This window comes from Centruroides sculpturatus, unplaced genomic scaffold (assembly GCF_000671375.1).
Source record: "Centruroides sculpturatus isolate CEXI.00-Female unplaced genomic scaffold, Cexi_2.0 scaffold151, whole genome shotgun sequence".
In the NCBI taxonomy this organism is placed as follows: domain Eukaryota; kingdom Metazoa; phylum Arthropoda; class Arachnida; order Scorpiones; family Buthidae; genus Centruroides; species Centruroides sculpturatus.
The window spans coordinates 206,020-219,883 of record NW_019384363.1 but is presented as its reverse complement, the minus strand read 5'-3'; the positions used below and the strand labels follow the sequence as shown (position 1 = coordinate 219,883).

The 13,864-nt window shown below is 32.3% G+C and overlaps 1 protein-coding gene across 1 annotated transcript in view; it reads left to right on the top strand.

Annotated features, from left to right (window-relative positions):
* LOC111641450 (papilin-like) overlaps positions 1–13,864 on the top strand; it is a 102,676-nt gene that overhangs the window by 72,171 nt on the left and 16,641 nt on the right. The window contains exons 26-30 of the mRNA XM_023387626.1: positions 1,544–1,729; positions 4,206–4,382; positions 4,476–4,520; positions 4,819–4,989; positions 12,186–12,319. Coding sequence (XP_023243394.1) covers positions 1,544–1,729; positions 4,206–4,382; positions 4,476–4,520; positions 4,819–4,989; positions 12,186–12,319 — 713 coding nt within the window. The remainder of the gene's footprint in view (positions 1–1,543; positions 1,730–4,205; positions 4,383–4,475; positions 4,521–4,818; positions 4,990–12,185; positions 12,320–13,864) is intronic.

Below are 13,864 nucleotides of genomic sequence, written 5' to 3'. Positions count from 1 at the left end.
TGTGGGACAGCTTCCATGACAAAAATATTTGAATGGTGTAAAGCAGCATGATTATACACATTTGTGCATGCACTTTACAGAGCACCAATCTCATGCAGTTTAGCTCATGGATGCTACACACCAAAATATTGTATAACGCTTCCAATGATTCTATCCAGGGTTGGCACAGCTTCCCTATCATCAAATGTCACTGAGCTGTACTATTTTTAGTAATAAAAAATTACACTTACAATTATTGTATTAAATTTAATGTTACAAGTTTATTGTAAGTACTAAAAAAGAAACACGAATAGGAGACAAACATAGTACAATCGGGAGTATGCCAGATAACTGTGGGACCATATTAGCAAGAGTGTACTGTTCTTTAATTTTTGTCAATTCTGTTATAATTTTCCAAATCTCTATATGCATAATTTTATTTATGATTTCAACAAAATTTATTATACACTTTATTCTTTATTATTTTGTGATTTTTAATCAAATTTGTTTAAAATTTTAAAATTCAAAATAAAAATAAGAACCTTAAAGTTTATAAATTGTTCATTCAAATAAGACTTTTGTGTAAATAAGTCACAATTTGGCGAAGCTTTTAAAATTTCAAACATGTACAAAAATAAAATTTGAAATTAACGTCATGAATGCCAAAAATCCAGTACATAAAAGTAATTTAATGTAAAAATAAACATTTGTACTTGAAGATGGCTATTATAAACAATAAAAAATGTTTGTTTTTACATTAAATTGCTTTTATGTGCTGGATTTTTTGGTGTTCTTGATGTTAATTTCATATAAGCTTATCTAGTTTCTCATATTTACATGGTTGTTAAAATAAAATTTTTGTTTATTTTAATAATGTGGTAAAGCATACATAAAATAGTTTATATTGTAATGAATTTTAGGAAAATCATTTAAAGCTGGAATATGTTAAATTAATTTAATTTAGGCCTTTGAGAAATTTTTTCATTTATTATTATAGGAGGCATTGTTCTCAAATTATAATAAATTTGAATGAATCATTGGCATTTGTAGGAATGCTTTGATATACTCTATATTTATTATTTATTTATTTAGACAAAATTGATATAACTGAAGAAATTAGTATCTTCACTTATATACAGTAATGAGACAGAAATTAATCATGCTTACTGTCAAGAAAGTACAAATTTATAGCATCTCATGCTTAGCATAAATTCCACCCTTGGTTATGTAAGACAAAAAAAGAAAGATAATAAACAATTATCATAAAACTTAGCAATGAAGTAATTTATGAATAAGTAAAATAAAAAATCACTATCAAAATTATACTCAGTATGTGATTAGTTCAAATTTTAGGAAAAATACCAGTATTTGTCAATTATGTTGGATGGGTTAATTTAGCTACTTATGTTGGATTTGTAAAGCCTTAAAATTGAGTCTATAGTTAGTTTCAATGAGCTTTATCTTTTTGGTAACTTTAATTTTCCTTTGCAGTTATTGTTTTTTTAACATTATATTGATTTTATTTAAGCAATGATTATTTTATCATTTATTAATATATTTCCAGATATCTGCAAATTACCCAAAGTGCAAGGGTCATGCAGTGGATCTTTTGTTCAATGGCATTATTCTCACTCGACAGATGAATGTGTTGAATTTATGTTTAGTGGATGCCAAGGAAATGCTAATAGATTTGATGATAAAGAAAGATGTGAGAAATATTGTAAGATTACATCCACTCCCCATACTCAAGGTACCATTTTAATTAATATGAATTTAATATTTGAATTTCTTATTTTTGACATATAAATATAAACTTTTCTATAAGAAACACAGTCTAAATTTATATTTCATTTATTGACTAAATACTGAAATGTAGGTGTTCCTCAATATACTAAAGCTGGATATCCATTATGTAATGTCCAGATAAATGATATTAGTTGATTTTTATGAGCTTTGATAACTCGATACACATATGCCCTTTTTTATTTTGGGTAAATACAGAGTGATTCAAAAGTCACAGAAATTTTAAAAAATTAATACCTCACAAACTATTTACAGTAAGATGATGCAGTTTTCACAGAAATGCTTAGAAAGAAACAGGATTTTTTAGGTGTAATAAAAATTTTAGTAACAAAATAGTTACATTTCTTGCCATAGATGATGCTGTAAAAATTGAAATCATTTGTCAATTGGTTAAAGTAAGAATTAAAAAATAAAAATGTTCTTAGTGTAAGCTCTAGTAACAACTTCACAAATTATGTAATCTCATCAAGTGCCATCTATGGCAAGAAATGTAACTATTTTGGTACTAATATTTTTATTACACATAAAAAAAATCACGTTTCTTTCTAAGCATTTCCATGAAAACTTCATCATCTTACTGTAAATAATTTGCGAGTTATTAATTTTTTTAAATTTCTGTGACTTTTGAATCACCCTGTATATTTGGCCATCAGAGGAAGGAGACAAGATCTTTATTTACATTAGGGACATGTAAAATTTTTCTGAGCCACATGTCTGATTCTATCCTTACGTTTCTATATTCAACGATTGACTCAGCAGTGAATTTTTTGTTGAGTCCCTCCATTGAAAGATCTGACATCATGTTTTGTAGAAAAAAGAAACGTTTCCGTTGAAAGGGCACTTTTGTGATGAGCAACTTAATTAAGGAGAAGGTAACAATTGTGACTGTTTTTCTAAATAATTAAAGTAATTCACTTAACCATTATTCAAATAAATCCTTTTATTCAAATGAACCATTATCTGTATCATTTTTTTTGTATACTGGGTCTTTCTTTAATAATTTGAATTTCTTGAATATTTATATCATTAGGAAGACTTATAGAGGGCCAGATATCAGTCGTATTCAATTTTGGACAAATTTGTGGAGGTATTTTGTTTATGACAAAAAAGATTAATATTTCAATATTCACTAAATTATTCAATATAATTGTGCAATGACATGTTTTATGATATACAGATCATTCATTAATCTGTTCGCTATTACAGCATTCACAGCAAGAGCGAATGGATAGCTTCTATAAGCAAAATCTACTTTTTCACGAAAGCCGCCATGTTAGTTTGTTGAATACTCAACAGTCTTTCAGGTCGTTTTACCATTGAGCTCAATGATGAAACAGCGCTGATGTCACTGGTCTCAATGGAGAACTCAATGGTTCATTTAGAAATGTCATTTTCTCACCATTGTGTCAACCATTGAATTTAGAAGCATACGGTATGTGAATATAATTGAAAGTGTCAACCCAGGGATGCAACTAGATTGATGGGTAAAGTTTCATAGCAATTTGTCCATTAGTATTCAAGTAACAGTGCAGTGGCATACACAATAAGGGCACACTTATATAGTGCCTTCACTAACCTGAATGTGAAGATGTCTCATGTTTGTATGGTATAGAATTTAATTTTAACAGGGAAGTGACTGAAAAATCCCTCTGAAATACTGTAAAATTCATCACTTTATTCACTGTCTATCCTAATAATTCAATTGCAGGTTTTATGAACCATCCTAATTATACAGATTAAATGAATAAATAAATGAATACAATTTATTGTTTTTATTTTGACTAACTTCCTTTGTCAAGTAGTAGTAATAATGTAAACTCAGAAAAATCAAACAGAAAATAATTATAGTGTAAATGAACTTTAACTTGTGATTGAAATATAAAATCAGCATATAACCCACCCCATTGCATAACCTATACTCCAAATTATCTTCCAAACACAGATAATCCACAGGTTATCCACACAAAATTATAGTATCAAAGTTTCTGGGTACAAATTCACTGAGTTCAGCGTTAATAAAGCTTCTTTAGTACCCAGAAACTAGATAAATATTGGCATGAGTTTTTAAATTTATTTTTAGTATCAAAGTTTTTGAAGGTATATAATGTATTTAATTTAAAACTGTTTTTGTGCACTTAATGATTAATTGCAAGGATCAATTTTCAAGTCTAATATCATGAATTGTGATATAGAATAGTAGAAAGAATAAAACATGTCAACAAATTAACAAATAATGAAATATAGACCTATATATCATAAATAAAAACTTGCTGAAAATATGTATATTTTAAATTTTATTTTTTAATCTGAACCTTTTAGTATACATATATTTTCTTTGGTTTTGAATAACTTTATGATGAATAAATAGTGTTTAAAATAACTAAAGATTACAATAATTTGTGTTTTCTCTAAATTTATTTTAGATATTTGCACAATGTCTAGAGATTCTGGTCCTTGTCTTGGTGAATACACTCAATGGTATTATGATGTTTCAACTAATTCTTGCAAAAAATTTAAATATGGTGGTTGTCAAGGTAATAATAATCGTTTCCAATCTCGAAGAGATTGTGAGTTAAGATGTGTTAAAAAATTACATAAAGGTAAATGTTAATTTTTCAAATCGTTTCATATTTTTGTGATATTTGAATTTTTAATTATTTCATATTTAAATTATTTTTATAATTATTTTATAGAATTACATACTACTACATATTCTACTATTTCACATGACAATGCTGGTAAAAAATTTTTTATTCCTATGAATAATTATTTTGTTATTACTATTTTAAATTTTGAAGAAATTTTGAAGTATAAAAATAATTTTATTTAGTATGTAAAACTTAAAAATTATAAAAAAGTTCATAAAATATCTAAAATTTTGAAGCTTTACAACTTTTACATTGTTTACTTAAATATTTTTATTTTTGTATTATGTCTTTCATTTTATTAATAGAAAATTGAAAGAACTATTACTATAATTTGATGAAATTAAATGCATTATAACTATAGTTAATTAATATAAATTTTTTATTTTAGACATCTGTCAAATGCCTGCAGATACTGGATTATGCAATGAATTTCATGCTCGATGGTTTTATGATCCCAGCAGCAAAACTTGTTTGCCATTTGTATATACTGGTTGTGGTGGAAACAAAAATCGATTCAAAACATTTGATATTTGTATGAAATTTTGTGGAGAAACCAAAGGTGAACAGATTATTTAAAATATTTAAAAATTGTCCTAGGAATATCATTCAAAAGTTAACATGCTTTTTTGCTAATGTCATCAGCTCTTATAAAAATATTTTATTTATCAAGCATTAACTATTTTTAATCATCTATAAAATGACTTAATTTTAAATTAGCTTATCACTTTATGATGATAAAATCAAATAAAAAACTTCAGATATGAAAATTACTAATAATTTATACTAATATGATTGGATACATGTACTATTTTATCAAATCTTTATAATATATATAACATTGTGAGGGTTCTAGGGATTTTTAGATTCAAACCCCACTTCTGTGACACCAATATGTGAGCCACCAGGAGGGAAGAGGAGTCCTCTCCCTCCAGCCACTGGTCGGTGACCTACTTTCTTGTCAGGGATGGTAGTAACGTGCAGTTACGCGTTACGCGAGTGGAGGAGAGTCGGAGGGGTCGATGATAAGGCGTTGGCATAGTCGAATAAAGACACCATTTTTCTAAACTAACAATTTATTACAGACAAATAATAAAACAAACGTTTTAACACGGTAAGTGTCATTTGCGTATGAGAGAGAGAGCTTACAATAAAGCGTTCATACCTCTTGCGATAAATAGCGAAGGCCTTTAATTTCTGGAAGGCGGGATCCAAGTTGAGGGTTGGGATCGAAGTTCTTCTATTATGTGATGCGGCTGGTTAGAGGGAAGCGAATCTCTATCTTGATGGTGCGATGGCGACTTCTTGATTAGCGACTCCCCGGAGAAGGGAGAAGGAGGATGGCTTTTATATCTTTTTGGTGGGAAAATTCGTCAGGTGATCAATTGTTTTAGCAGGTGTGGGGTTAAAGGTGGTGTTAGAATGACAACAATATGACGAATTTCGCCGATAACTGTAAACTATATACGGTTTGATCGTGAGAATGTTTATATTTAAACAAAAAGAGTTATAATTCTCGCATGTACTTTAGATTTCGTTTTTGTAGGGTCAAATTCCTTTGGTTGAGGCCATTTTTAATTTAAATTTATTAAACCTTTAAAGTATTAAATGCTTTTATTAACTTCGAATTTCACATCACTCTTCGCTTTCTTTAAAATTGTACTTAAATAGTGCAATTTTAAAAATTTGGTGGTTGATTGAATTTTCGCTTTCGGCTAGAGGTATGATTACAAAACGATTAGAAATCTCTCATTTCTTTTTCTCTCTCTCTTAACTATTGATAGGAATTTTTTTTTTACATGTGAAACATGAAACATCTATTGATAAGAACATTTGGTTGGTATTTAGGCGTAGCAATTAGAACTAGGTGTACATATACTTTTTATCCCGGCACGCGTTAAACTCGCGACAATATTTATGGTTTAAGGTCATTAACAGCGTCTTCTTAAGTTGTTGTCAGTCGCTGGCTTCTTGATTGGAGTAGAGTAGTTCAAAGTTCTTGTTGTGGAGGCTGGTTGTAGGTTTTCTGGTGCGGGTGAACGATATGCATTTGACGGGTTTGGGAGCAGGAACTGGTGAATATCTTGATCCGAATATTGGCGAAATCTTCGGAAAGATGATACTTGGTGGATATGTTTTATTATGGAAGATCAGTTGAATTAGGTGAAAAATTTCAGTCGGTAACTGACTGTTCGGCACCTGTATCATTACATTCTGGAGGAGAAGTGGCACTGTTCTTGGGTCAGATAAAATATTATTAGTAACAATTTATGGAGTAAAGAATATCCCTGGGTTGTAGAGGTAAGTAGATTTACATAATGTGTGGGTTTACTCTCTCTCTCAGTAATTTTACTTCTTAATATTATGGGCTAATATTACTTAATAGGATACAAAATAGCTTAACGAATAAAGCAAAAATTAAAGTGAATCTAATATCGATTATATTCCGTTATAAAGTTAGGAATATGCGTTTCGAAAAAATTTATCGTGGGAAGGAAAATTTGTTCTCTGACTTTGTTGAGATCTAAGAGTAAATAACGGAATGAATTTGGACTAGGTTAATTTAATTAGAGCCCTTTCTCTATATTCCTCTATTCTTGAAATGAAATTAATGCCCTATCAATATGTTACAACTCATTTGCAGACCTAAGGTGAGGATGACCGACTAGAGGCGGGTTAAATAAATTGTGAAATTCGACCACGGGTAGTTCTAGGCGTAACCCACTGTTGATCTGGAACTGCTCTTTGACTTCGGAATATATATGGAGGAGTAATTTCATGTTTTCCTTCCGGTTCCGATTCGGGCTCAGTGTCCTCGCTCTCAATTTCGCTTTCCGGTAATGAAGGGAGTATGGAGGCTAAATTGAAGTCCTCCTCGGAAAACATACTTTGTTGTGAGGCGGTCATTAATGAGTCTTCTTCTGAGGTTTCGGTAGGTGATTCGATGGTCATGCCCGTGTTTTCCCGCTGTATTCTCGGTCGTTTGCGGGTTCGATGGATTGCGGGTTTCCTTCCGTTTTTAATTCTCGGACGGTTTTCTCCGGTTTTTCTTTCTTCGTTCACACTTCGTTCAGAGAAGACGTCCGAATATTCCCGAAAATGCTCACGTTTATCGAGGTCTTCCCGCCGCCTCTTTCTTTTTCACAGTCGCCGAGACGTACAAAAATGGATCAGCTTTCCATGGGGCAACACCACTTGGGCGTTATCAAAGTCTAATGTTAGTCGCGCCGCCTCTATGAAGTCGCGGCCTAAGATCCCGTCACACGGGGTAGTGACTTCGGCTCGTACTATACCACATGGCATGCAAAGTTTCTTTCCCCATAATTTAAACGTAGGCATTACTGTTCCTATTGCAGTAGTTGGCTTACCTAAGATGGGTTCTAATTTTTGTCTAAGTCCAAATTTGAGAGGAGCTTTCCCCTTCAATCGGTTTGCTAGGTCCTTTGATATGAGCGTTCGTTCCACTCTAGGGTCAACTTGCATTTTCACGGGGATATTATTAATGTAGACTAATATAATAGGGTTAGGTTTTAACACAGTTCTCGTTAGTCCTATTCTGCCTTTCCACCTCGTCTCGTTCTCCTCGGTAGGGTTTCTTCGAAAGCAATATTGAGGTCGTTGTTCTTTGATACTACGTATACTGCCTTCCCATCTACCTCAATTCTGAAAGTCGTTTCGTGGACGCGTAGAGCGTTCGCTAGGTCGGTTACTCAACTGAGCGTCTCTGTGATTAGGGGAGTTCGAGCGATATTCCCTTCGTCGAAAGGTCGGATTATTATAGGTATTATTGTTATTATAGTTGATACTCGTATAACTTCCTCGCTGGTTTCTCCTTGAAGTATGGTTTCTAAAGCTGTTTTGAGAGGGAAGTCTGGTTAAACTTTCCATGCGAGCCTTAATCTCGTCTATCGCTGCAGTTAATTGATGTAGCTCATTTGAAGAGGGGGAGGAATCGGTCGATTTGTCGCCTTCTCTAATTGTTCGCATGATCCCTCGAGGATGTGCGGTAAGGTTCTCTATCCTTTCCTCACTAATGGCGGCTTTTAGTGCGTCGTTGAAGGTGGCAGGCTCTCGTGACATCGTTCACTGCCTTATGCGTATATCGATCCCATTTAGGAATTGTGCCTTCAATCTCTCATCTAGCTCCTTGCTTTGGACTCTGTGAATGATGGCTGTTTCTGCGGCATTTGCGCCAGGCTCCGGTGTGATCTCTATCTCCATGGCCAACGCCTGTAGGCGAGCAGCATACATCTGTACGTCTTCCTCCCGTTTCTGCACGCACGTATAAAACCTATTTAGTCGAAAGGTAAAGGGTTTGCGGTCAAAACGCTCTATCATCAATCGCTTAAACTCGTCGAATTCCTCTACTTCCTTGATTCGACGGTCCTTCCTAACAAATTCCCGGGCTATCCCGGTAAGTTTAAGCTTGGCAACGGCCAACATTTGCGCTTTCGACCATGCCGCTACCTTGGTGACATCCGTCAACGAATCAAAGAAGTCTGTCACCCTGGGGCCTCCAGCTTCGCCCGAGAATACAGGTAATAAAGGGATAATTCTACTCAATCCTCCCAACGTAAGGGGATTCGGTGTTGGGTTAGGATTTGGGTTTGGGTTGCCTGCCCTAGCCGCATCACGAGCTGCTTCCTCCATTAGGTCTATTTTCTAAACTTACTTCTATCTAAACTTAAAAACTAGGTCTAAATAAATCTTAGGTCTAAACAATCCCTACTACGATTCAAATCCACTATTTTCTCGATTATAGCCTCCTTCGCCTTATCGATTTTCCGATAAAGTCGGACCCCACTCCTGCAAACCAATATGTGAGGGTTCTAGGGATTTTTAGATTCAAACCCCACTTCTGTGACACCAATATGTGAGCCACCGGGAGGGAAGAGGAGTCCTCTCCCTCCGGCCACTGGTCTGTGACCTACTTTCTTGTCAGGGATGGTAGTAACGTTCGGTTACGCGTTACGCGAGTGGAGGAGAGTCGGAGGGGTCGACGATAAGGCGTTGGCATAGTCGAATAAAGACACCATTTTTCTAAACTAACAATTTATTACAGACAAATAATAAAACAAACGTTTTAACACGGTAAGTCTCATTCGCGTATGAGAGAGAGAGCTTACAATAAAGCGTTCATACCTCTTGCGATAAATAGCGAAGGCCTTTAATTTCTGGAAGGCGGGATCCAAGTTGAGGGTTGGGATCGAAGTTCTTCTATTATGTGATGCGGCTGGTTAGAGGGAAGCGAATCTCTATCTTGATGGTGCGATGGCGACTTCTTGATTAGCGACTCCCCGGAGAAGGGAGAAGGAGGATGGCTTTTATATCTTTTTGGTGGGAAAATTCGTCAGGTGATCAATTGTTTTAGCAGGTGTGGGGTTAAAGGTGGTGTTAGAATGACAACAATATGACGAATTTCGCCGATAACTGTAAACTATATACGGTTTGCTCGTGAGAATGTTTATATTTAAACAAAAAGAGTTATAATTCTCGCATGTACTTTAGATTTCGTTTTTGTAGGGTCAAATTCCTTTGGTTGAGGACATTTTTAATTTAAATTTATTAAACCTTTAAAGTATTAAATGCTTTTATTAACTTCGAATTTCACAACATTAAATAAATGTAAACTAGGAATATATATGAAAATCCAGTGAAATGTAACACTATAGTGTAATAAATAATAGTTTTAGTAACCTTAAAGAAATATTTTGCATTTAAACACAAAACGTTTTTGGCCTAAATTTAAAGTCTTCAGCATCAAACAAACTTTATATTGATAAATGAAATAGAACACTTATTCTGTAAAATTTGAAATGTATAAAATGTTAACTCATTTGAATGTGAAAATTTATTCAAACTTATTACTAGGAATATATTTTACTTTCCTAGCTGTTATATATAACAAAGAGAAAGTATGGCAGTTCGTAAAAGAAAATACCCCAAGATTTTTACACTTTTGGACCTTGAAACATTGAGAATTGCAAAAACATTCAAGAGTGTTTTCTGTATGTCAGTGCTTTTCAACCTGTGGGTTGCGACCCCCAGGGGGTCGCGAAGCCTTACACAGGGGGTCGCGGGTAAAAGAAAAAGACAAGTGTTTGTAGGTCCTACACTACATTAAAAAAACTACAATTTCAGCGAGAAGGCTGTACCTGTTTATTATACAGTACAGTTGGTTTTTTGATTGACATTTAGGTCTCTCTATTCTTCTTCTCCCGTAGCCATGCAGCATGGCTACGGGAGAATAGAGGCTCTCATTAAGAAAGATAATAATCTTACGAGGAGGCAAAAGCAAAACCACCAAAAAGAAAAAATGGTCCTCGATTATATACCCTTCCTTAAACCGATTATCAAGAGGTTTTCAAAAGTAAGAACTTGCAGATAGTTTATCGACGTAATCCCACTATATACAGAATGTTAAGGAATGACAAGGGGGATTATGAACGCAACTCCTTAACAGGAATATACTCGATACTGCTAAGAGACTGCCTGTTCAACTCTTACTTAGTATATATAGGCGCAACTTTGAGGAATTTGAAAAAAAGAATCAATGAGCATAAGCTTTCAGTGAACAAAACAATTGACAGCATGGTCCTTGCCACTTATGCTAAACAACAAGGCATTACTGTTTTCTGGGACCAGGCCTCTATAATAAAAGCCACTACATCTAGACACGCGATAAAATATCTCGAAAAGCTGGAAATCCACAGGGCACAGAAGAGCGCGCAATGTATCAACTATAGGGATGCCGACGGGCTTTCGTCCGCTTGGAAATCTTTTTGCGACGAATTGGCATAGATCTATATAAAAGGCTCAATCAGGCTTATGATGATCAATGATAGATATTTTATTTATTTATTTGTTATTATTATTATTGTTTATTAAGCACACGAAAATTTGTATATAGCACTTTCGTTTGTAACACATTACATTTTAATTTTTTACATAACCGTTATTTGGAATTTCCGTTGCGTAATTTTTCGAATTTCACATTTCGAATTATAGAATTAACGCTTAATGCGTTTGAAAACGTTTTTAAGTTATTAAAGAATTTTGCTGGATAGTTGAATGGTTTTTATTTTTATTACTTATATTTGATTTTGCCTGGGAAAATGATCAAGTGATCAACTGTTTGGCGACAAATCTGCAGGTGTGAGGTCAGGGGTCTCCGTTGATGACATTATGATGGCATCCGAATGAAGCTATCATGACCATATTTGGTTTAATTCCCTCTATTTACTCGTTCAATAGTTGACTTTCTCCTCCTTTGACAGCCAGTTGTTTAATGCTCGGTTGTTATATTTCTCTCCCAGTTGTTGATAGAACAGGTTGTCATTCAATCCATTTTCTGTGCGATGTTTTCTTAACGATAGCAACAGAGAAATGGGCTTAATAATTTTCTTAAATTTATGCAAAATCAAGTGCTCGATCTCACACATGCATATGTTGTTTTAACATTGATATTTCCAAAAGGAAAAATTTATTTTTATGTTGGAATTACAAGTTTAACAAAATACAAAAAAAGAAAATATCTTCTTCTAAAGAAAAATGCTAGTATATAAAATAAGTACAAAAAAAGGAATAAAAATTTTATCAAATAAAAAGAATTAAAATATCAACAATTTTCAACTTTGTTTTTATTTTGGGTTTATATTATTTTGCTTTTCAAATCAGAAATGAAGAATAATTTAATCATAATCAATCATTTGTTAATAAAAGTTGTATTCAAAACTTCTTTTAACTTTTATTTTTAAGAAAATATTCCTGATGCAACAACTAAACTTCCCTGTCCTGTTTCCAATTGTGATCAATTACAATGTCCTTTTGGCAAAGAAGAAAAGGCAGATGAACATGGTTGTACTTATTGTCGTTGCTCTAATCCATGTGAGGTAAATTTTAATTTTGTATAAATATTTAATATATAACATTAATATTTTCTAGAATTGATTAATTAAATATATGAGGTTTCACAAGAATCTACTTAAGTGTTGACATTAACCTTAACAAGTATCATGTAATTTTAGCCTCAAAGAAACTTATATTAGATTGCAGTGTTACAACAAAATATCTATTTTTATTTTCAGGTAAATTTTTTGTGAATCATTCTTTTCAGCCAATTGAGAATATGAAAAAGCATCAAAATCTTCAATTATATTTATTTGATATCCAAAAGAACACTTACTGATGTAAAATTTTTGTTTTTAAAAAGATAAGTTAGTATGACTACAACATAATGAAAGAATGAAGTACAGTAGCCTCTTATTATATCGCACTTATCGAGAGACAAAGAAAAAGTGTGTTAAAAAGTGGCAGCATGATATAAACGAGTACTAAAAATTCTGGGCTTATACTAAACAGATTATACATGCTATGGAATCTCTATCCCCTACTCACTTGCTGATGAGAATAGGTGCTTCATCAGAAACACTTACTGATGAAAGAGCAGGTGTTTCTGATATAAAATAAGCTTAGTTTTGCAATACTGAATTTTATTTGTGGTTATATTGTATTAATTGATGATTATGTAAATATTGATACCATGAATGCCAATTCAGCATTATTGTTTCTTTAACAATGACATTTAAAGACAAATACTGTAGATATAAAAACAAAATATCAGTTGCAATTTTATTACACAGTACAATACTATATTTCATAATAAATCACTTATTAAAAATTTGTATAATTTATTACACAAACTTTCACATATGCCTTGCAATTTTCTTCGATTTAGATCCAATTTTGTGTAATTTATATTTTTCAATAAAAATTATAAATACAGTAATTGAAATTTCAAAACTAAATATTGAACATATACTAGAACATCAAAACTTATAAAATATTTTGCTTTTTAGAGAATTTTTACTGTTAAAGTTAGTTCTAAAATTTTTTGTACAGTAGTGTCTGTTCAGAAATAAAGAAATCTTTTCCTTACACATTCTCTGAATTTGAAATTTCAAATTCACTTTGTAAACTTGTAAGTGAGGAGACAGTACTTAAAACCAATAAATAAACAACTTTTAATATCAAAAGAAAATATAAATGATAAACAAAATAGGACAACAGATCAATTATTTATATCTTGATGAATTTAATGTTTCAGCTGCAGTGGTAGTTTCAAGGACAATGATAGGAATAAAATATTGTATTTCATTGCAAAAAGAAATTCAATGGCAATTGATGTTTTAAAATTTATTGACTCGAGTGCTTTTAAAATTTGGGGAACCAAAAAAAGTGTGATATTCAAATTTGTGATATAACAAGGGGTTATTGTACTTTCATTTATTATGAACATAGTCAGATGAAAACTTTTTAAATCTGAAAAATTTCTGAAATTTTGAATACAAAAATCAGTTAAATTTGCTTATATTTTATTGAAAGTTTATAAAGCAATAATACAAATTTTTGAAAGTATGCAAAAGAGATGTTAACTG